The 24,191-nt window shown below is 38.3% G+C and overlaps 2 protein-coding genes across 3 annotated transcripts in view; both read left to right on the forward strand.

The window, feature by feature from the left end:
- Positions 1–1,078: 1,078 nt before the first annotated feature.
- Positions 1,079–17,045, forward strand: tacc1 (transforming, acidic coiled-coil containing protein 1). 2 transcript variants are annotated; one of them, XM_067240971.1, is made up of 13 exons: positions 1,079–1,265; positions 7,181–7,281; positions 8,816–10,046; positions 10,932–10,992; positions 11,497–11,668; positions 12,496–12,572; positions 13,082–13,216; positions 13,325–13,401; positions 13,486–13,529; positions 13,641–13,801; positions 14,333–14,439; positions 14,853–14,973; positions 15,239–17,045. In XM_067240971.1, the coding sequence occupies exons 1-13, from the start codon at positions 1,192–1,194 to the stop codon at positions 15,305–15,307; spliced, it is 2,430 nt and encodes an 809-aa protein (XP_067097072.1). In that variant the 5' UTR covers positions 1,079–1,191; the 3' UTR covers positions 15,308–17,045. The 2 variants fall into 2 exon arrangements, with proteins under 2 accessions (XP_067097072.1, XP_067097071.1); XM_067240970.1 differs by lacking the exon at positions 1,079–1,265 and adding an exon at positions 5,021–5,554.
- A 2,374-nt stretch (positions 17,046–19,419) lies between these two features.
- The window catches only part of LOC136951981 (lysyl oxidase homolog 2A-like), a 32,576-nt gene continuing 27,804 nt past the window's right edge, over positions 19,420–24,191 (forward strand). The window contains exons 1-2 of the mRNA XM_067246656.1: positions 19,420–19,544; positions 21,455–21,794. Coding sequence (XP_067102757.1) covers positions 21,455–21,794 — 340 coding nt within the window. The 5' untranslated portion in view covers positions 19,420–19,544. The remainder of the gene's footprint in view (positions 19,545–21,454; positions 21,795–24,191) is intronic.

Here is a 24,191-nt window from a genome sequence, read left to right on the forward strand (position 1 = left end):
ACAAATACACTATATTTGAGGATAAAAGGTGCAGCTTTTGAACAGGCAATTGAGGCCACTGCCTGTTAGGTGGTCCCCAAGAGCTGACATCGGGCGTTTTAACATTTATTATTTAAGTTTGACAAACTTGAAAAGTTTGAAATGACAGTCAATAAAGGAAAATGAAGGTGAATTGATAAGTAGGGCAGATAATGACAATTATCTTTTATAATCTTAATCTTAAAAAGATGGCAGTGGAGCAGAAAATGACACTAGACTAACTTGTTAGCTAGCAGGCTAAAAGAAAGCGAATACAAATGTATTTATTTTGCTATATTAAAGTGATATAAAATGAATCATATATTAAGTAAAACACATGCTTCTGTTAATCATATTAGTCTGGAACGAATGTATAGCTACACTGTTAATGAGGTTGAAAGCACAACCATACAATCTTTTAAATAAAATATTTATGCAAATGTTAATGAGTGGGTATGTGGAGCACCAACTGAAACTAATTATTGTTGACCAAGAGCGCCACCGACTGGTCTGAAAAATTATTTGAAGCTGTAGACAACGTTTAAAAAGTGGGCAATGCATTTATATATATGTAAGCCTCTTTATTTTTCCCAAACGCAAACAGCACATCCAAGCAACATCACACGCAGCACTGCACATCCGTGGGTCCGGAGCAAGACACCTGCCGACTTCCAATTTAATACTATTCTCGACTCACTAATCCAGACACACACAGACACACAAGATTCCTGGAATTATAGTTAGATGTAAAACTTGACTTGAAAGTAATAGAGTTCGACAGAAGTATCTGTCAACCTGGAAGCTATAGTTATACTGCAAAAAGAAAACAAAACATTGCTGATGTCACAAATGGTTAATCCTATCCAGGATTCACACTGCCCTATCTAGTTTTACTGCTATACAATACCCACCTTTGAATGTTTACCAGTCTATTTCCTTTGTGGGTGTGTGTATGTTTAGTGAGGATGAAAAGGAGGGGCAAAGAGTTGGGTAGGAGGCAGTACAAGTATGACAAACAGAAACATAGAGGGAGAGGAGTGGAGGGAGGGACAGGAGTGGAGGTTTGTTGTATCAGTGTAAAAAATGGAACATTCACTAGTCTTGGAAGCACACCTGATACTGACAACATAACCGAAACCGGTTTCAGGCCCCTTTGGAAGGGAGACTGATATCATGGGTGGTTCTCACAGCCAACAGAAAAGGACCAGCAGGGATTCCAACTCGTCACAACAGAAAATAAATAGAATGTAAGTAAATCAACCTGGAGTTATTTATTCCTGCATGTACAGCAGTTAAATTGATGGTGTTCAATGAGATTAAATGTGTGGGAACTTTGAATTATGTATTTTAAACGTAGGTAATAACCAAAGTAAACATTTAAATAAAGTGCAATACTCTTCGGTGTTTTTTGTCAAGGTCAACTTTTTGTTTCTACACATTTGTATTTGTTAATATGTTCAAAATAGAATAGTATTGGTTTGGATGATATTGTCCGACAGTCTGTTTTCATCCATATTGGTTTCATGCTTAAGTGTGAATGGAGAGACTCCAAAAGGGTCCAAAAGTCAACTTGCACACTTGTGAAAATATTCACATGCTCGCAACATTCAGCAACTGTTTGGGCACTCTGTTCAGAAACAAAATTGTGTCCCAGGTCTTAAACAAGTTTAAATTCTAGGCTTTAAACTATTTCCTTAGATTCTTCTTTCCTCCCCCTATGAAAATATGAATCCTATTATGTTCTATGTATGATTAATAAGAATAATATTTCCATGCAGCAATTTCTTTTCACCTTAAATTCTTTCCCACCATGGCTTAACCAGTCATTAAATTCACTTTGTTTATCTTTGATTGGTTGGAAGGGTAGTCTAAACCTTTGAGTTGAGAAGTGAGCAGATTAACAGTCTTATCATTATGTGTACACTGTGATGAATACATATTTACATTTAGTCATTTAGCAGATGCTCTTATCCAGAGCGACTTACAGTAAGTACAGGGACAATCTCCCTGAGGCAAGTAGGGTGAATTGCCTTTCCCAAGGACACAACGTCATTTTGTCACGGCCAGGAATCGAACCAACAACCTTCTGATTAATAGCCCGACTCCCTAACCACTCAGCCATCTGACCCCCCATGTTTAAATTATTACATCTCATGCCAAATTACTAAATTATCTTGGAAACACTTTGCTCTTGTGCTTACAAGGACCTGCCTCTTGGCTTGTTTAAAGGTAGTGGGCCCACTTGCTTGACCAGGTTGATGTTACTCATTTATAATTGAATGTTACTGACATACATGATGACACACTTGGATTTGGGGCTGCTTACATAATAGTGATGTTAGTGATTAGTGATTGTTTTCATCAATATAAAATTATCCGTGGGGTAGGGGATTGTTGTAAAGGGTTTACTCATGGTTAAAAAAAAGTACTTGAAAACTACATCTGCAACACCACTGATGTATTTCACTGATAAGCAATTATTTCAACATGGATTTAATAAGTCTCATAGGAAATCCAAAGTGTAGGACGTTTTTCACCGACTAATTATACATGTAATACCGACATTAAAAGCATTTACTGAATAGTAAATGATTTATGATAATACATTCCATTAATATTGATTTATTAAATGACTTCCATACTTCATATCATTCACATGTTTGTTAAATTACCCATTGTGTAATACAGTAGGTCAAAGACTAAAGTAATTTTTCATCAGCATTGATATATTCTGTAGTGTACGTTTTTTCCCAACATGGCATATAGACAACAATAAATAAAAAATAAGCACAAGGTGCATGTATCTTATAAATGAAGTATGTAAGTAAAAAAGACAAAGCTGTTTTATTATTCTTGTAATAGTTACTTATCACTGAATCATCACAATATTTGTAAATTACTTTTCAACCATAATTTAACCAGTTAAAAACCTTGTCAAGTAACACTCAATGTCAAGTGTTACCCAAGTGCAAGTGTTTCGGTACATCTGAGCCCCTAGATACAGTTTATTGAAGTGATGCTGATTTTCCTTTGGTCGGGTTTTGCATGAATTACTTGAATGAACCTGGAAAAAAACACCTCATTACAGCCAAAGATTTATGAGAGCAATTTTAATTGGGTGAAATTTGTTGTGTTCAAAGTAGTATTTGCATTGAAAATTTAGATCATCAACAAATAAATCCAAATGTCTTTATACTGTCCCCAATTGTAAAGGTTTGTAGTGAAGTTCACAAAACCCTCATTTTCCAAGCCCAAGAGTCTGTGTCACTGGCGTAACATTATACATTATAGGTGAGTCAGGTGGCTGAGCGGTGAGGGAATCGGGCTAGTAATCCGAAGGTTGCCAGTTCGATTCCCGGTCAAGCCAACTGACGTTGTGTCCTTGGGCAAGGCACTTCACCCTACTTGCCTCGGGGGAATGTCCCTGTACTTACTGTAAGTCGCTCTGGATAAGAGCGTCTGCTAAATGACTAAATGTAATGTAATGTAAAATGTATACACACCGACACAGAGCATCCAGTCAGGTGCCTGAGTTTGCTGGCCTTTACCAAAATCTATTTTGCTGTCATGACTGATGGTCAAATTTAAGTGTTCTGTTCTGTTCGACATACAGAAAAATCACAGCCGTGTCTGTTTTCCAGTGTGGTCTATACTTCCCTAAGCTCATTGTAAATTAAAGTTAGTCATTGATACTTCTCATCTTTCAGACCCCATTTCAAAATGTTTTATAATGTGTTCAATTAGCTGACACTTTTATCCATAGCAACTTACAGAGGGATGTGAACCTGCAACCTCTTGATCTTCAGTCAAATGTTTCAATTCAGCTTTGTCTGTATCTCATTGGTGTAACGAGCCACACAACAGTGAGTAGATCCAAGAGCAGAGTTTATTGAAACAAGGTATCAAACAAGGCAACAGAGGGTAATCCAAGAGAATTGCTCGGTTTGTTCTTAACATTAGACACAACAAGACTTTGCAAAGACCATGGAGAAATGAGTGGTATAAGTACTAACACAGATGGAGGTGCACAGTAATCAATCAAATAAGACAGAGTCAATAATCTGGAGAGCTAGAGCACTGCTATCTACCCGGCTGTTGACTGTGAGGGGGCGTGACAATTGGGAACTATACTGAACATTAGCATGTATTTTCACTTTAATATGCCTTTAGCAAAGCAAGATAAGACATGTACTCTTTGGCCCTGCTACACTGCAGATACGTTTTTACTTCGGTAGAATGCTGCATGGCCTGTTTGCTGCTGTTGTGTATTAATTCTTTTTTTATTCTTAAGCACTAGTTTTATACATCTTTTAAGCAGCTATAGCAAGTCTATGTGACTGACAGTCAATGTCTTACAGTTGCCATGGACTAAACGGCAGAAGACATCATGTCAAAATTACAACTGGCCCACTTAAAATGAATTAGGCAAAACTAATCATAATGTGGTAATGGAATACATCACATGGGCTAGATTACTATGGGTGGAAATGGCTAGTGAAATAAAGCATTGTACAGTTTTACAGTAAGTAATTAGCCTTTTTATTCTGCTGGTGATAATTTACCTGTATGGGTGCTGGGGGGGGGGGGGGGGGGGGTGCCTTCTGCACCTATTGAAGCTCTTCTGTTGTTTATGTCACAGAACAGGTTTGTTTACTGATCATATCTTGAACTGAGCAAGGAGGGTGACAGTTAAACGGTTGAACCAAAATACCTTGGGCGGGCAGTATGAAGCTGTGCTTCTACATTCCATAACCCTATGTGCTGTGAAACAGGGAGCTCTTCCAGATGGCTTCGATCCTCCCCTGTCTGGGTTTGCTTTCCTCTCTTCTCCCTTCAGCGTGAGGGTGGTAGGACTCTACCATTCACTGGGGCTGAAATAGGGGCTGAAAAATGAGCTGGCTCAGAGAGCCTTTGAAGCTGCAAGTTGCTGTCTCCCCCTGTGTTTCCTCACAATGGAATGGTCGTGAAGTTGAGGTTGGTGGGGGAGGCAGAGTCAGAGCAAGCAGTTCTAGAAACCAGCTGATCACTTCTGTGGTATTCAGCCAGAGAGTGAGAGCGTGACAGACAGCGAAAAAAAGAAAGCAATTCGGTAGAGAAAAAAGGAAGAGGAAATAAGCTCGACAAAGAGAAAGCAGGTTGTAGCATTTATATTTGGTCAAGGTTAAAGGTTAATCAGGTTAAATACATGTTTCTTATCTATTAATGAATTTGGTGGCTACTATGTGAAGAAGTAAACAATCTGGAGGTGGCACATGAAGATATGTAACCTGCAACAGGTCACCGTTTAAATTTTTAATCAGTCATAAACTAATCTACCAATTGTCAAACTGGAATAGTTATTTATTGCTTGGAAAAACATATTCAAACTGAAGAGGATGTCTTGGTTGTCACCCGCCTCATGGGCCAAGTGGACTTGGACTACAGTGCGAGGAGCAGAGGAGGGTCAGGAGGATGAAGAGGGCCAGGAGGCCAGGGAGGAGGAAGGACTGCGCAGGGAGGATTTGGAGGAGGACGAAGAGAGGTCTCAAGGCTTCAGGCGAGTGTGTTGTGAACAGCAGAGTCTAGAGATCAGAGCAGATTGTGAGGGAGACGAGGAGGTAGAGTACAATGTGTGTATGTTATAAAGGGAATGAGAAGGGGGAGAAGATGAAAGCAGCAGTTTTTCTACCTGTGGCAGCCACTGGTCAGCTGGAGGACAGATTCTTTCTCTGGGCTCCACAGCAGGTGATTTTGCTTGTTGCATTTTAACACCATTACATACATAATTACACAAGATGGTGTTTTGGTTTAAATGAGAATAGCTATAATTATTTTTGGTACCTTAGTAATGTATGGCTGAGAAAAGCACGTGCAGACAGGTACAAATGTAATCGCATAAGCCACACACTGTATCTGTCCTGTCCTGTTTCTGATAGCATTATCACTTGAGGCACTGTTGACCTCAAAAGGAAAGTGATCTTTGAGTTGATCAGATCTTTAGAGTTTGTAAACATGAGTTATGTCCCAGTGGGTTGGGAATAGGCATGTGGCCGAAAAGGGAGATTGAGAAAGACAATGAAAATGCTACTAATGAGGAGGAAACATACACAACCCTCGGAACCAAGCAAGGAGGATTTAGTAGAAAAATGGAATCCAGCTATGGTCACTGATATAGCAAGCTCATACTGTACATAAGACTGCAACAACACTCAAAAACAATGTGTCCTAGTGATAAGGAGAAAGCATTATTGCATCTTATTGATATTAGCAACCACAAGTTGAGCTGATGTGCATGTACTCATATACATCCAACTACAAGCATGAATACCAACACCTGTCTGTACAATGTGTCCTAGATATAAGGCATGTTACTTGTCAAAACATATTTGTACTAATATGAGGAAAACGTCATAGGCTTTAACTAGTTTTTTGTTTGTTTTACTATACATATGACATTTAGAAAGATAACATGAACAGTACCCAGTACCTCAGAGTGCTGGAATGGGGTTGCATAATGGTAGAAAAAAACACCAAAACAATTACCCAACCACATGTATTTCATACATGTACTGTATGATAAACAACTCTTCCTTTCCCTTTGTGTACCTTGACTTTGAATTGGAAGACATCAGAACGATCTATACCTCTAATACATTATTACTCAAGTTTGTTTTTACTTTGGAAGACGAAAGAAGGAATGTTTATTTGTCTGTCAGCATGACACACATGCACACAGGGAATGGTGACACCCAGAACACACACACGCATACAGGGAGTGTCCGCCGTAGAAACGTATTCTCTGCTTTTCCCCATCCTGCTGTCCTTCCACCGAAGGCAGCCAGGAGCAGTGATCAGCCACATCAAGGCGACCGGGGACAGAGTCCAAGTGCTCGCCTCATGCCTGGCCAGGAATATTGGGCAGGAGAGCAATCTGATCTGTGCGTTTTTATTGGGGTTATTTGCAAAGGAAGCCCTTGTGAGCAATGGGAGAAGACTGTGCCCCAAGGGGGAATCAAACCCAGGGCCTTTTAACTGTGAGGCGACAGTACAAAGGCACTGTACCACTTTGTGTTATCATTAACTGTCATTTTGCTTTTATTGTAACACAGGACTATAAAAATAAAGGTACTGTCAAAATAACCAAGCTAATCTCTCGCCTTCTACTTGTCTCTCTCACTTACAGCTCTGACTCTGAGAGCCATTTTGAGACCCCTGAGGCAGAAACCCCGGTGCACTCTCTGCTAACAGTGCCAGAAGACCTGGAGTTAGCCCTGACCATAGCAGGTGAGACTCAATTGTAGATGTAGGGGCATCCGGTAGAGAGTAAAGGTGTTTATCTGTGTGTGACAGAGCTCACCCAAACAAAATTATATTATACTTATTAAAGTATTCTTACAAAGTGCAAACATACTTGTGATCATACAAAATCTGTACTTTTTAAGACCCCTTCCAATTGTGTAATAAAATGTAAATATTATGATAATATATTGTCATAATATTTAATTAATAATTAAGAAATAATATTGTGTACTCTCATTTAATACATTTAAATGTGATTTAAATAAACAATTATTCTGCTTGGGCATGGCTTTGATTTATCTTTAGCCTTTGCAAAACACACACACACACATTCCATCTCTCTCTCTATTACACACACACAATACACCATGTTCAATTGATGTAATGGAAAGACCATTTGTTGGCTTATTTTTTATAGAAAAAACATGACAACAATGTAACAAAGCTTTGTCTAGAAGATGAATCACTCCTTGCCACTGTACATAACTAAACTAGACCTTCCCTTGTCTCCTAGCAACATACTGTTGCATGAATGTTATGTGGATGACAGACATGGTCTGCTATTGCTGTTCCCTTGCCCAGGGCAGACTTGCAAAATCAACAATAGCAGCATCCCCACCATATGGTTGTCTGACTTCTCAACACAGTTTTCAACTAGGATTAACTTTTAAACTGCATTTAAATTATTGATTATATGTCTGTTACACTATTCTTGTAATTACACATCCCAATTTTAGTTACTCTTACTATGTGTAACCCACGGTCTGCGCCTACAGTCTACAATAAATGTTATGGCTTCCTCAAAGATTCTTAAACAAAGCTAATTATCCACAACCTAAATTGTGTGTGATTAAAAAGGCATATATCACAAATCGTATGGATCGATGGCCAAGATTTACACACGACAGCAGGATGTCAGCTACATAACACATGCTAGGAAGAGAAGATTGCTTATTGGATAATTTCTCTACCAATAGTCAGTTCCAGCAGACAGGAAGACTTAGTTTAACATGTATGTTGACTGAGTAACCTACAGACACTACTCCTTGGTAGTTCTGCTTCATAACGGCTCTGCACGAGAGAACGAAGTGGAGACTTTGTCTCAACATCAGTTGTGTAGAACTACAAAATCCATAATTCCCCCCTGACAGACACAGCAAATACAAAACCTAGGGTAGAGACTGAGATGGTGGTGTTAACACACATCATTATCTTAAATCAAATGTATCTTGTTGAAAGTATGGGTTGCTGAATGCATTTGTGGTACTTGTAATACTGTAAATATTGAGAACATGTTTCATAACCTTCACAGATATTTGTTATGTTTTCCAGCAAAGTTAAATTGATTACATCTCAGTTGCCACTAGGTTTAGTTTCAAAACACAGGCTTTTAACAATGTAGTTACATATAAAGTGGAGACTTCCTTTCTCATGCAATGTTTGATCTTCTTGTGTTTGAGTTGTATTTGAACTCTTAACTTTTCTCTTTGATTCCATTTGTCTCCCATGGCTTTGCCAGATCAAGGCCATGAAGAAGATGAACAATTAATGATTGAAAGTTCTGTTGGAGCTCTTGGTGTCCCTAAAAATCCAGCCATGGTTCAGCTCAAAAACTTTCTGGGCCCCATGAAGAACCCAGTGGACCAAAATGGGCCTGTGACATCACATCCCACAGCACAAGCACCAGAGTGTCAGCACCCTGCTGTGACATCACATCCCACAACACAAGCACCAGAGTGTCAGCACCCTGCTGTGACATCACATCCCACAACACAAGCACCAGAGTGTCAGCACCCTGCTGTGACATCACATCCCACAACACAAGCACCAGAGTGTCAGCACCCTGAAGGAGACAGAGATCAAGCTACTACTGCACCAATCAGCATGGCAACAGACTTTCAAGAGGACCGCCTTCTGGCTCACACAAATTCAGAGACGCTTAATAGTGGACAACCTAATCAAACCTCTTTTACACTGAAAGTAAAACCTACAAAAGTGAACTCACCTTTACCAAAGATAAAAGGGGACCTAAATGAGGCTCCACATGAAGTCAAGGACCATGATAAACTAGTCCCTGAGGTTATCAACCTTCACCAGATTGATGACAGCTTCAACCTCTTCACTAGTGGCGATTCCAAGATCCAAAACTCCCCTCCATCTTGCTTTGCCAGTTCCCTGTCCAAATTAGAGTGTCCACTTAGCTCCCTGCCAACATGTGAGGCTAGTGTTGTTCCTGGAATAGATGTGGAGGTCAAACCATGTAGTGAGGTTGAGCTCAACCCTGTTATCAGTGAGAATGGGCTTGGCAATGATGGAGCCAGTAAACCACTGCCAAAGAGGTTCGGTAAAAAGCCACTGAGCAAGCTCCCATCAAAGAAACAGATGACCCGAACCTCAAAACCAACATCAGAATCTATTACAGTGCAGGTTTCGGAGTTGTCCGTGTCTCAAAGTTTGAACGATATTCCTATTCAGAAGTCCAGCTATAATTGTGACCCCAGTCAGTGGGATGACCCTAATTTTAATCCATTTGGAGGAAGCAATAAAGTGAACAGCTCCCCAATGCCACCCAAGGGGTCTTACAGCTTTGATCCAGAAAGCTTTGATGAATCTATAGACCCATTTAAGCCATCGAAGACCTTAGATAATGAAGTCTCCTCCAAGGCCCCCCATTCACAAGAGAGGCCTGTGATACACCCCCCAGAAGAGATTAAAGCATGCCCAAAGAAACGCAAGGACAAGATTACTACGTAAGTCAACAAATAATCACAGATTGACTATCAATTGAATCAAAAGTAACAAACATAACTACTGTGTAGGCACATCAATCACTTAACATACATATTACACTTTTTTACTTTAATGCTGTGATACCAATAGAAAGTCTACATCTTTTTTCACACATGGCATATCACCAATGTACCATGGCTCTTAGCCAATCAGATTTTGAGGTTGGTAGTATAGGTAGCTCTATATCAGTGTTTCTCAACTGGGCTAACCTCAGGATCCACATTTTGCCCTTGGTCATTGAGTCACGACCGGGGGGGAGGGGTTCTGATTGGCTTGTAGGTGTCTAGTCTCTCACAGTGAATGCGTGAGACTTGAGCACCTTTCAAAATAAAAGCACATCATTGGAAGTTCGGTAATTTATATTAAGTTCTATTTTTTATTTTATGAGCCAAAGCACATGACCCTCTCCACATCAGCTCGCAACCACCAGTTGAGAAACACTGCTCTATATAATAATACAATTCAACATAGTTTGACATCAATACCATTCAACCAAAATCTTTATGAACAAATATGTCAGGGTTAAATTTCAACACCTAGAAGTAAATTTTTTTTTATTACACTCCAAGCTCCAAGCCCCTTTCTAAGTTAAAAATCGCGATATGCTCAGTACACCCACTGTAAAAGTGACCTTTGGTTAGGAACAGCCACCAAATTTGCCACATGGTAGATCCCTGTGGCTAATGAACTGAAGGGAAGATATAAAATTGGAAATGGAAACTTCCTGTCCTGCAGTCAGTCAGTCAGTCCAAACAGTCTTTGCATACAGTAGACTGTGCAACCTGACTGTACACATTTTGATCTTTGTTTGTCCTAACATGCAATCTTCTTATGCTTCCCTGTAGAAAATTTAAAAATACTAAGAAGCATGAAAAACAATCCTTGGTTCTGGACATCTGCAGTCAGGTATGCAATGGTGTCATATGCAGAATCTTTCCTCATGTGGAGATGTGCATTACTGTCTTCTCTTCCCAGCCTTGCAGAGATACAATGATTCATCAATTGGCATCCATCACACTAAGGTCATCATCAAATATACCCCCAAAAAATCATAAAACCAACTATATTATATTTCATTACTATAAAGAAATCCCACTACTGAGTTTGTCTTTACCTCAAAATGCTTTACGAAAATCCTTGTTTTCTAACCCTAATTATTTATGTTATTCTTTATATTAATTCTTTATTTAACTGTTACTGTATGAGATGTACTTACTGTACTATACATCAATTTTGATTCAAATGAAAAACATTTGCTGAATTAATAACTGTCAGTAACACCAAAGAAAATAATTTGCTGTTTCATGACAGATATTCCTCTAGGTGTGTGGTTTGGTTAGTGTAAGTGTTAGGGTAATACTGGCAGTAGTGCTTGAGAGTAGAGCTCATAGCTTGTTTGTTTGTTTATAGGAAAAGGATGGTGTGGTATCCCAGGTCCCAGAGATCACCCACCATGTGCAATATGCTACAGATGAGGAAAAGCTGGCATCCAATGATATCATGACCCAGCAAGCCGAGTCAAAGGAAGAGAAACATGTCTCAGAGTGTTTTACAGGATTATCTAAAAGCAAAACAAATGCAGGTATGCTATATCAACAGGGTGTAATGAAATGTGACATCATGTGCTAGAAATTACTATGACAATGCTACTATTCCATTATTACTATAAATTGCACTGACACAGGCACACACTGTATGTATTGACATAAACATTGCTAACACATTGTAAAAACATTTGACTTTTGGGGCCAGTTAAAAACTAATATAGTTGAGTGGATGAGAGCATTTGTTGCTAATCATTTTATATATAAATCTCTGGAAAAAATGTAGAGACCACTGAACCTCTTTTGAGTAAGGAACAGAAGGGTAAAATTTGCAGTGGCCTCTTCGTACCCTTCTGTTCCTCAATCAAGATTGTCCTTCTCAACTTTTCTTTTTTTATGAAACAAAAATGTGCAGTGGGCTCTCATTTTTTTCAGAGCTGTACATTTAATTACTTTAAATGTGTAGCAGTCAATTGACTGCCTTTGTTAGCGTTTTGTTTTTTCATAAACATGTTGACTTAAAATGTTTATGTTCTAGACTTATATAAATATAACATAGATAAAGGTTCACGAACAGGAAAATATGTACAATATAGACACGTTTTGGATCGTGCAAAGCACACACTTTTGTTCAACAAGGCCCTGCCATTCATAAACAATACAACACTACATGAAATGTAAACCTCACACCAAAGCCTATTTGAAATAATATAGCTTTCTATCACATTTATCCCAATCTGCACAGCCTTTTTCAAACACAACTTAGTTTAAAGTATTGTAAACCACATGCAGAATTTCTTGTAAATTAGATAAGTTTATTATTTTGGTCACATTCTAATATAGTTGGTATTAAATCATTTTCTAGGTATTCTGGATGAAGTTGTTCTATCTCCTGCAATGCCTTGGATACAAGATTCACTGGAGGAGGATACTTGCAGTCTAGTAAGTACAAAGTACAGTAGAGGTACACATTAATAAAAGTCGTATAGCCTAAATCGGTTATGGATTTCTGGATATAAGGTTCTAGTAAAATATATTATTTAATTAGGATACAATAATTGTTACAATATTAATTGTAGTCTTCTGCTCCATGTTAGATCCTGTTCCCCTAAATAATATATTAAGACCCACCTATTATCCATAGTTTATGAAACTATGTATGTACAGTAATGTTATCCTATGTGTGCATGTGTCCTTGTGATAAATGTCAGTGATTTTGGTGCCTTATTTAGCCTTAGCTAATTGTACAGCACTTTGGCTAAGTCTGGTTGTTTTCAAATCTGCCATAGAAATGAATGTGACTTTGACTTTACACACATGTAATGGGAGAGGACCTTATATTCTGAAATAATAGCTAGCTATTACATAGCATGACAATCTCTTGCCTGCCAACCATCGTTGGCAACCTGTTGCCCAACCAGGCCTTTCAAGATCTGCTTCTGTCTTTTTAGAATAAAGAACTATCAGTTAGCCAAGCTTCTAAGGGATTGGGAAGCAAGGACCCAGACAAAGGAAGTCTCTCCCTGGACAGCATGCCGCTCAGTGAAATGGACAAAGCAGCTGAGCTAACCCAGATCAGAGAGGAGGTATCTGACTGTCTTTGTAACTTTATAACAAATGTCCGATAAGACACCCATCAAGTAAAAAATTATCAGACTGTTATTCAGATTTTTTACCTGTTTACTTACAAACAGATTATCATTAAAGAGATAGAAGCCAATCAGTGGAAGAGAAAATATGAGGAAAGCCGAATGGAAGTTATGGAGATGAGGTATTATATTTCAGTCATTGTTGTACCATAAATGTCAACAAGATCATGGGGCTAGAGGACTGACATTGTTTTATTTATTTATAGAAAAATTGTTGCAGAGTATGAAAAAACCATTGCACTAATGATTGGTAAGTTCTTGCTACGATAATGATAATATTTTCTCAATCTGGCCTTGTGTCTAGTTACGATGGAGAAAAATAAACGTTTTTGTTGTTTCTATGGCTATGCAAAACTTCCAGAGGATGAACAGCACAAAACCATGGACTCCCACAAGAGTGTGCAGCAGTTGATACTGGATAGAGACCAGGCCATGGCAGACCTCAACTCTGTGGAGAGCTCCCTTTCGGATATGTTCAGGAGATATGAGAACATGAAGAAGGTCCTGGAGGGCTTCAAAAAGGTCAGTGGCACCAAACAAACATTGGGACATCATTTATTGGGTGCAAGCAAGGAACCACATAGGAACAGCAGTACAAGCTAAGGCACTGGATTAATGCTTGCAAAATTACACAATATGGGTGGAATAATTGCATAATTGAGTAGGTGGCTAGTGCCTATAACCAATCAGTTCCTTTCTAATTGGTACAAATAAATTATAATAAATAAGTCTATGATAAAAAGGCATGTTCGAATGAGGAGCAGCACTGCTTTAATGCCCCGCTCTTCGTCCCGACACACCCTAAACTTTTAATGCCTACTTTCTGTCATTTTTTACAGAATGTAAACAAATGCACGTTGGGTGGCATGAAAAATATCAAATGCTCGGAGCATGACTATTTTAAGAAACTGCAATAGACTACATTTTGCTTCTGAAAGTGTCTGTGTTCATGTGGCTGAGACTGTCTGGGATTAAGTGTACAATATCATGAGTTTACCAGTTGTTTAGGTCAGAATTCCACTATTCTAAGACCTTTCTGTGTTTTTCATTCAGAATGAAGAGGTTTTGAAAAAGTGTGCCCAAGAATACCTGGTCAGGGTAAGACAAGAGGAGCAGCGGTACCACACACTCAAGATCCACGCAGAAGAAAAACTGGACAAGTAAGCGTATTGTGCCTGGCGATCTATTATGAATAAAAACCTACAGTAAAGACTTTATGGATTTTAACATTTGTAAAAAATAAAATAAATAAAAAAAGAAGAAAAAAAAAACATTATATTCAACATTACATTACTTTAACATTAACATCACATTTGTAAAAAATAAAATACAGTCAGGGTGTCATTTTACAACTATTTGGTGTCTTGTGAATATCTAACCATTTAGTATATATATTCAATCATATATATATGAGAGACTCACCTGATGAAATAGATGTTAAAAATTAACATGGTTTCCGTGAATGAGATGCTTTATATTTAACACTTATTGCAATATACTATTTCTTTCATTCTCTCAGGTTTATTCTGTTTCTTATATTTGACCTACTTCTTGTCTTGTTTACCTTTTGCAGGGCAAATGCAGACATTGCCCAGGTACGCTCCAAGGCAAACGCAGAGAGTATTGCTCTAAATGCCAGTCTTAGAATGGAGCAGATGAAGGCAGAGTCCATGGAGAGAGCCTTGAATCAAAAGGTAACACGAAGCAACATTTAATATTTGTGTGTTATGTTTATGTGTATGACAGTCAGCATACCTACCATGACAAGTGTACAGACATAAGGTAATGACAAGTATCAATAGGAATGATAATGCAGTAACTATAGTTGTGCAGGGTACAATATTGAGACAAATAAAACAACTGTAATAAATAGTACATACCGTTTATAGTTTAGGACTGTGATGGTATTGAATGTATAATCAAATTAGTCATATTCTTTTCTTTTCAAATTCTTCTTAGAATCAAGAAATCGAGGAGCTTACCAAAATATGCGATGAACTTATTGCAAAGTTTGGAACATCAGACTGAACACTTCTGTATACTGTTCCTTTTACATTCTCCCTAAGCTTTGTGTAAAAGCAGTGTTTCCCAATTTCACCAAAGCTTACAGACTGTATTGTTGTACATATGAATCATTGCTATCTACAGTTTCTACAAAATATTTGAACTGTAATTTGGACTGTAATGTTAATGTCCCTCCCCACCCTGTGACGTTGCACTCTACCCTAAATTTTAAGTAAACGGTAAAAGGTGTAGAAATGCACCCTTCTTGTCGAAATGTTAAGAATCTGTTGAAAATCTGTTGAAGGCCTCAGACAAGTATATCCTACAAAACTTACATTTTCCAATTGTTTAAGAAAAGACAATCAAGAAGACAGCTAAAGTACATAGTGTTTAATTCTACCTTCAACTGTGTTGAAGATAGAAGGTAACAGTTGCATTTCACAGTGGAAAACTCAATACATTTAATACTGTAACACACTGTTTATCCTTTGCCACAAGCAAAGAAACATCTTGCTTGTCATTTGTGTGCCAAAGATTAAATATCATGCAAATTAATGTAATTTTATTTTCCACTATACAATACTGTACTCATGTTATGTGTCTGTGCTGTTTTGGTATTCTTTTGTAATATCAATGATGTGAATCAACAGCAATGTCTGTCATTTATAAATGAGTTGCAAGACCGTTGAAATATTTGGTTCAAGTGGATACAATGTGCTTTTCCTCTATTATTCTTGGATTTTGCTTGACTTCTAAAAATCTCTTTACAAATGCATAGCTATGTTTTCCTCACTTAAATCTAGCAAGACTGGCTTTACTAGTCAATCAGTATAGTAGGTTGATGGTCATGAACACATTTATAACTGGACTTATCACAATCCTCTGTCATTTTTACATATTGTTACTGTGCATTACATATCTGCTGTGAAAGCAAGATGAACGTATTACAAATATGACATTTAAAAATTTTAAATACAGAACAGTTTAATGTACTTCATGCAAGGGTTCTCAAACCTTATCACCTTCAAGCCCCACAACTACTCCAAACCCAATAACTACTCCAAACGTTTGCAGAAGTGAGCTGCTGTATACTGTACACCATTTACATTTATGCATTTAGCAGACGCTTTTATCCAAAGCGACTACCAAGAGAGAGCTTTACAAAAGAGCATAGGTCACTGATCATAACAACGAGATAGCCCCAAACATTGCGAGCAGCCAAAACATGAAGCATACATTGTGAAAAACCAAATAAGTGCCAAAGGGAAGAACCATAAGAGCATGCAGTTAAACAAGTTACAATTAAACAACATGTAACAATCCTAGGGAAAAAAACTCATAAAATGTTTGATTGTGCACAGTTTAGTTCATATGATTACAAAATGTACTTGATGCTTTTATAACTGGTGTATCACATCAATATTCAAAATGTTTTTTTTTTTGACTCAACCAACTTGGGTGCTTGCATAAAAAGTAGCACAGGGTGGGGGAAACCTGATCATGTTTGATTAACTGACAAATGTTATGATTGAGTCAAATTAAAAGGTTTTCAAAAGACAGCATTCACAAAAATTTGTATGATGTGGGCAAATGTATTGCTATGTAAGGGTACATTTTATACCATATTAAAGTATTTTCTTTTTTTTTATGTGTATATGAGTGGAAGAAAGAAACATGCCCAGATCCAATGCTGTTTGATAATACACAATACTGTATATGCATTTTGGGGAAATTAATCACCCAAAATAAAGTTATTGCAGCAGGTCTTTGTGCTTTGAGTTTTAAGGAATGTGTTTACATACTGATGAACAGACTGCAAATGTCTCACAGTAATTCATAATGTTCAGTAACCTTAAAAATAATATGACTTCAAAGCATTATTGTATTATTTATTTTTTTACGTTACCATCAACTAGGCAAGTAAAGATAATTCTAGAACCAATCATGTATTATTGTGTCTTGGATACAGAAGAACTTTCCAAATTTGGAGGCAGTCCTTTGATCAAATCAAATACAAATTTAAAAAGTGTATGGCCCCTATAAGCAATGTCAGAGGGCTTCACAGATGCCCACAGCACCTATAACCAAGCTAAACCCTAAAAAAAAACAGGTAAAAGCTCCCAAACAGGAAATATGTATTGGTGCTCTATCAGCAGTCAACGACACTGGTTTTGTAACGGTAACCCCTCTCAGGTGGAAGCTTGGCCTGGGCACACACACCATAGTAGGAAAAGAATGAGGCCTGCTGCAGAGACACTTAATTTCTCTCCCCTGTGATCAGGAGCAGGCCTCATTATTTTCCTACTATGGTGTGTGTGCCCAGTTCAAGCTGCAAGGGTTACAATTAAATTATTTACTGGCTCATCCAGACTCAGAGCTCTCAATGAAATCTAACCCTGCATTGATACTGTTGAGTCAGGACCAAAGTTAGAAGACATTGGGCTCAAGGCAGAAGTAGCTCTCGCTGTATTCTTCCCAATCAATCAAATCAAATGAATTGTTTGCCAATACTGATTATATACTGATAGATTTGTCTGTCAACAGAACCAATTACTTTGAAAGGCAAAGCAAGCTTCTGCCTGGGATTGGAGATATTACAGCTCTTGCTGAAAGAGCAGAAGGGCTTTATTCACCATATTTTAACACCAGCACCTATAGTGCCCATTTCAGATCCCTGGTAAGGGCAGTCCTGGTGAGGGAAGACCTGGAGGAGTGGATGACTCCATCATCTTACCTTATACACAGAACACACTCCCTCCTGGACAAAGCTGGTAGCACAGTGAGGATCATGATATTTTTTATTTCTCCAGTGCATTCAACACCATCTACCCCCAGCGTTTGGGAAACGAGCTATGGAAGATGCGAGTAGATGGGTGTCCCTTAGTTTCCTGGAAGACAGACTACCTGACTGGAAGATCACCGCTTGTAAGGATTCAGCACTGTGTGTCAGAGACAGAAAACATCAGGGAGTGGGTGGTTGCCATCAGGACAAGAAACAGTGTCCCAATCCTTTCCATTTTGCAGGATTTCCCAATGTGATTGGCTGCATTGATGGCACCCACATCCCCATCATAGGCCAAAAGGCTAAATATGCCTTACCTATTTGTATTACGTTTTTATATTTCATTTTCAGTTGTTGCCAAGTGTGCTTCACGCCTGTGGGATTGCACCTATATGAACATTGTATTTGATTAAATTACAATTCCAACACTTTTTCACCTGTAATATTAACGGACATTAAATGTTCGATTGATGGACTAAATTCAAAATTACGCATTGACTCGATCAGCAATTCTTCTGTCCTTCGCAGCAACAGCCTTATTACTTTTTTTCTGAAATATGTGCTCGGACTCGCCATACGCACGGATTAAAATTTCCAATTCCATTGCGGTGAAATAGGAAGCCCTTTTTTGTCGCCTTTTTCCATGGTGAATCCTAGTATCGGAGCTCCATAGATGTTGGCTTTTAGTAGAACTCGTGCACGCGCTAAACTCAGAGTTGACGTACTCCGAGTCGAATTAACTAATTCATATCAGGTGTTCTGGAACCGAATTTTCGGAGTTTTCCATGTTAGAGTAACTCAACTCTGATTTCAGGGTTAATCTCAGAGTTTGTTAAACCCGCTACCTGGAATACGCCCCAGTACAGCTCATACTTGCTCACCCTCTACTTACCACTAGGCTGTGCCATTGACAATATTGGAACACAAACAGAAATGCTACAAACACACATTTTTAGGTTTGTTGGCATTGTTTTGAAAATAACAGGGCTTACTTTACAGTGATAGGAGTTTGAGGATCTACATTTTGTTTCAGGTAACTAGATCATTCTTCATTCAATGTTACTGTGGTTAGTTGAATTAAAATTAAAACGTGCAAAGTTCACCCACACAAAGTTTTAAATAACAGTTTGGCAATTTCCTAACAAGAAGGAAATACGGTTAATGGTCAAGAAATGGTTAATGGTCTTGCTTTTGAGCAAGCCAAGTTATTCTCAAGCTGTTGTATAGTTTCGTATTTTCATAACCCACAGGGCATTTTGCAGGAGTACCAGGGATGACGTCACTGATTGATCCACTTCCACCAGTGTAGCAGGAGGTGGAGAAAGTTTGAGGAAACATTGGACTGAGAGCGGTACATGACTGGAGCAGAGGTGGGAGTCTTGAAAACATCAACATTTAAGGGATGTTACTGCATTTGGAATCAGTCAGAATCTATTCTATTCTCTGAGGCGTTGTGTTCCAGACTACAATGTTCAAAAAGTGAGTGTATTTTACTATTTTTTCCTCTTTTAAAGATCCCTGTGTTAATATGGTGTACATTTTAAGTAGGAATACATGGCAACTTCCATATTTCATCACAAATGATCAACTATCAACTGATCTATGTTGAAATTGTGTTCTTTTGAGAGGCATAAGATGTTCTTCTTCATAGAGGCTGACAATAATAGCCTAAAATTGATGGTTTTGTGGCTTGGTATAAGGCCAAATTACAATGTGAAAAAATACTTTTAATTTCCATGTTATGTTTTTGGAAATGTTCGAGGAACTATAGGAACAGTATATCGTATAGTAGTATACGTATCAGAACAGTTGAAAGACTGCATGGGCCAATATATCGTCCTGATATAATTGTAATGACTGCAGTCCTGTAACACTCGTCAGTTCACAGAGCTTAAATTCTCTTGGAAAGTCTCCAATTGTGGTACATACACAGTGTGTCTCTCTATGGCCTCCAAACGCAAACAAAAATCCTAGTGTTGGCAATTTACTTAGTAGCACATTAATTCACAAAGGACTGCAAAAGACTACTTGCATGAGAATTGTCCTGAAGGAATGGCGTCAGTGGGCTATACATATTTCTCAAATTGTTTTTTTATAAAAAATGTTTTACTTGAACTTGGCAGTCTCTTGTAAGGAAAATGTTACGTTGTTTTTAAGTAGCTTCTCCTTCCCTTAAAAATTCCTTGCGTTAACCATAACTCCCCCCATATATTGAATAATTGAGTGATTAGGCCTGTCCCTAATTTGCCGAGTAGGAGCATAAAGAGACAGGATTTACCAACAAATAATAACAATTTACAATGTTATGCCAAAAGGTCATCAGTGTTTCCCTTCGCATTGTTTTGGAAGGGCGGCCTGCCCCCCCCCCCCCCCCCGATAAGACTGCCCGCCCACCTAAAAGAATAACAAAATATTTATAATCAGGCGATATATAAAAATATATATATAATACAGAAAAGCCATCTCCGATGAACACAACAAGGAACACAGGGGGGTTGTAGCTAATGCAATTCTGCAGGCACCAATAGCCATTTTTATGGGTATCTTTGGAACCTTCAAAATAAAAATCCAGGCGCAAAATGGCTGACAGAAGCAGAGTTCTTTATGCGTCAATCCTGGTGAATCAGATAAAGCACTCCAATGTGTTCAGCAATACTAATGTGGGATTTAGCTATAATATATGATAGTTCTAAGTACCACCTTTCATTACAGATAACAATTATAAAAATAATACCCTTTTATCCTAAGTATTTGACCTTGGTTACCTTTTGGAGTCTCCAAAAGAAAACGCCTGGATGTACTCTTAGAAAAACGTGTAAAATATGAATATATTGTGGTATTATATTTGACTTTTGACTTGAATTAGGTAAGGCTTCATGCTGTGGTCCAATTGTGTCTTCCAGCTAATACCTACCACCTCTAGGCCTCCTCAGGCATGTGTTTTCAAAACAAAATCCAGGCAGAAATTAAAACGTTCAATTTCATTGTGTTCAAGCTTCTATTACTCAAAACCAGTAGGACTTACAGGGGTCCTGACAACAGGGGAAAGAACTTCAGTGTCACATTTCAAAATAGACCACAATCTTGCATGTACTCCAAATGGTTCAAGAACAGCTTTAAATTTACTTTGGGTATGCCATTTTTAGTTTTTTTTACAGGATCTGTGCAAGTAGTCAATTACAAAAAAACAAATACAGGGTACAGTATTATATGCGTGTTCTTTACTATAGTCTATCAAATAGCTCAACTAAACTGTCTACATTAACACAATCCATCATATTATTTCATCCAATATTTTATTGAATGAAATATTACTTCATTCAATGACATGTACCATAAACCATGCTAGGTGATCTATCCAATTTCATTGGTTTCATTGATTCCTCCAGATGACCTGCCATCTGCTTTGTTTGGTTTCCTGTCTGTCTCGAGCCATGATGTCTCCCAGTTCCCTCCACTGTCATCTGGCCTCTCTGCTGTGTTTGTGGGCACTGTGCCATGCCCAGCTGGGCCATCATCTGCCCCGTGACTCCACACTCATCCAGCTTCGTCTGGCAGGAGACAAGAGAAAGCACTATGAGGGCAGAGTGGAGGTATATTACAATGGAGTCTGGGGCACAGTCTGCGATGACGACTTCTCCATCTACGCAGCACGTGTGGTGTGCAAGGAGCTAGGGTATCTGGATGCTGTGTCCTGGTCACCTTCTTCCAAGTATGGACAAGGAGAAGGTAAGGAGGCAGGGGTCATATTTTATAGGTACTTTTGTTTCAAAAGTATATTTAAACATTTCCAGTAGTTACATTTCTCGGGCTAAGAAACGTAACTGCAACATTTGTGACCTTCACCTAAGGTCTTTCAGAGGTACTGAATGGCACCTTTTCAGGACATCATAAGTACATTCATAATGTGTGAACGGGAACGTTATGAATGTACCTATAACGTCAGGCTGTGACAATCAGTACCTCTGAAAGACGTTAGGTGAACATTACAAATGTTTCCGGTACGTTTATTGTACATCATGAACATTTTCTTTGAGGTCATCCTCATAACGTTACTTAAAGTACCAATAGAAGATGTCATTGTGTGTGTGTTGAAGCAACTTTTATAATGTTACTATATAATGTCATTAAGATATACGAAGGGCCCCCACATTTCTACGTCCTTTTGGTAGCTGGTATGTTATTTGAAATAGAGTAAGTTAATCTTCATAATTATCTATGTAGTACTAAGTCTGTGTTTTAACAAACGGCAATTGATGTAATCCTTAGCATATTAAATGGTCTATGGAACACCAAAGATTATAGACGTAAAAATTGCTTTTGTGTTTTTTTTACTGACTGCGGTGCATGTCAGTGCAGTTCATTACACACCGTACATTTTTTGCGGACCTTGTGTAAGACCAATCAGAATACAGATGTTTCAAAACTCCTGCACCGTAGCCTATCAGTATGTGGCACTACAATGTTGTCTTAAATACCCTCCCCAAAGATGTGCTAGCAGGTAACTTCCCTAGGCTAATCTATAATTACAGGTGATTTTGTGGGAGTTCAGAAGAGCGTTAGTGTAGTAATCAGTTACTTAGCTATTTTTGTAGTCCACACAAACATTAGTATTTTCAAAACAATCCTGAACTGATTTTATTTTTAAATACAAAAAAGCTATGTTGGCCAATCATAAGCATGACATTTTTTATTCCCGATTACGGTAGGATAACAACAATGGTGTATTGAGGATGGGGGGAATCCAAGCCCCCACTCCCAGCTCCTCGGGTTGAAGCAAAGGCCCTGATGGATCTTCTGTTTCTCGTTTTGGCAACCGACTTGATACAGTGATTTTATTATTTTAACCCTTATGAAGTCACAATATCCAAAACTATCTTCCCAATAATGTTCTTCCATTCTCGAACCTGGCTCAAAATACAAGCTTTTTCATAGCTGAATTTCTTTCAGCTATGTTTTTGAATCAAACTCGAAATGGGGAAACTAACACCCCATTTTTTGCTTACATCAAAGACAGCATATACCGATGATGAAGCCAGGAGCACGGCAAGACACTACTGTGCAGGAGCACGGCAAGCTGCTTTTCTGTGCAGGAAGTTGAAAGTGACCGTGTTCCGTTTTCTTTTGCCTCAATGCACCACTAAGCACCTTCCGTAAAAACGAATATAGCTTTTGAAAGTTTTGATTGCTTTGATGCTTGGAGTACTTAATAATAGATCTATGGGGGAATCATATGTGTGGACTGATGGTGAAGCGTAGTTATCTCCCAGAATTACACTAGAATATAAAGTTTGCAAAACGCTAATGCACTCTGGCGCCTCTTTTCCTCAGTATAGTAGGATAGTAACTGTACATTTATGTGTAAACATGTAAAAAGTCCTTTTAGCAGGGTTAAAGTTAGCACTATTTTGTCAGACATAGCACAAAATTGCCACACATAAACAAAGATAACAATGCACACTCTAACATAACAAGCCAAAAGCTCCGTTTTTTTTTCTACACATCAACACTGAAAACTGATCATCTTCATCCCGGAAGGAGTTCTACAAAAGGTCGGTTTTCCGTGATCTAAAACGCTTTGCTTTTGGACGAAAGGCCAAAAGGCATAGAAAATGCTTCATCATAAAATACCCATGTACGTGTGGACTAGGCCTCAGATGATTAAATTACATTTATTTAGAATGGTTTGCAACACACAGTAAAATGTCAACATTAATCTAGTTCTGGTAACAACCATCTTTACTCTTTGTAATAACCTATAACATTAACACAAACTACCATTAGTTTTTACTGAAGGTACTGCCATGTAGTTACATGGTAGTTAATGTAACGTTAGTGTAAAGTGTTGCTAAATGGCTAATGGTAAATGTGAGGCTCAAAATTGCGAAGGCAGTTGCGGACTACATAGGTTCTCGCAGAATCGCGCTATGACATAGCAATGGCTACATTGTTCTGAAATATATTTGGCTGCCAAAAAAGAGGGCATGTCAAAGTGTCACTTGGAGCATTGAATCTGGATAAATGAATATTCAGGAGAAAATCCCCAGACCAAAAATGTCACCGGAAATCCCTTTTTGAAGTGGCGGGCTTAGCCTGAATGTGTTCAGTTACACTTTAATGTAATTT

The sequence above is a fragment of the Osmerus mordax genome, chromosome 1, assembly GCF_038355195.1.
Source record: "Osmerus mordax isolate fOsmMor3 chromosome 1, fOsmMor3.pri, whole genome shotgun sequence".
In the NCBI taxonomy this organism is placed as follows: Eukaryota; Metazoa; Chordata; class Actinopteri; order Osmeriformes; family Osmeridae; genus Osmerus; species Osmerus mordax.

Bases quoted from the DNA above. Each gene is read 5' to 3' on its own strand.
- tacc1 (XM_067240970.1), top strand. From the start codon at position 5,394: ATGTCTTGGTTGTCACCCGCCTCATGGGCCAAGTGGACTTGGACTACA. The intron at 10,993-11,496 runs GTATGCAATGGT...GTTTGTTTATAG, and splicing joins TTCTGGACATCTGCAGTCAG to GAAAAGGATGGTGTGGTATC. The intron at 14,974-15,238 runs GTAACACGAAGC...AATTCTTCTTAG, and splicing joins AGAGAGCCTTGAATCAAAAG to AATCAAGAAATCGAGGAGCT.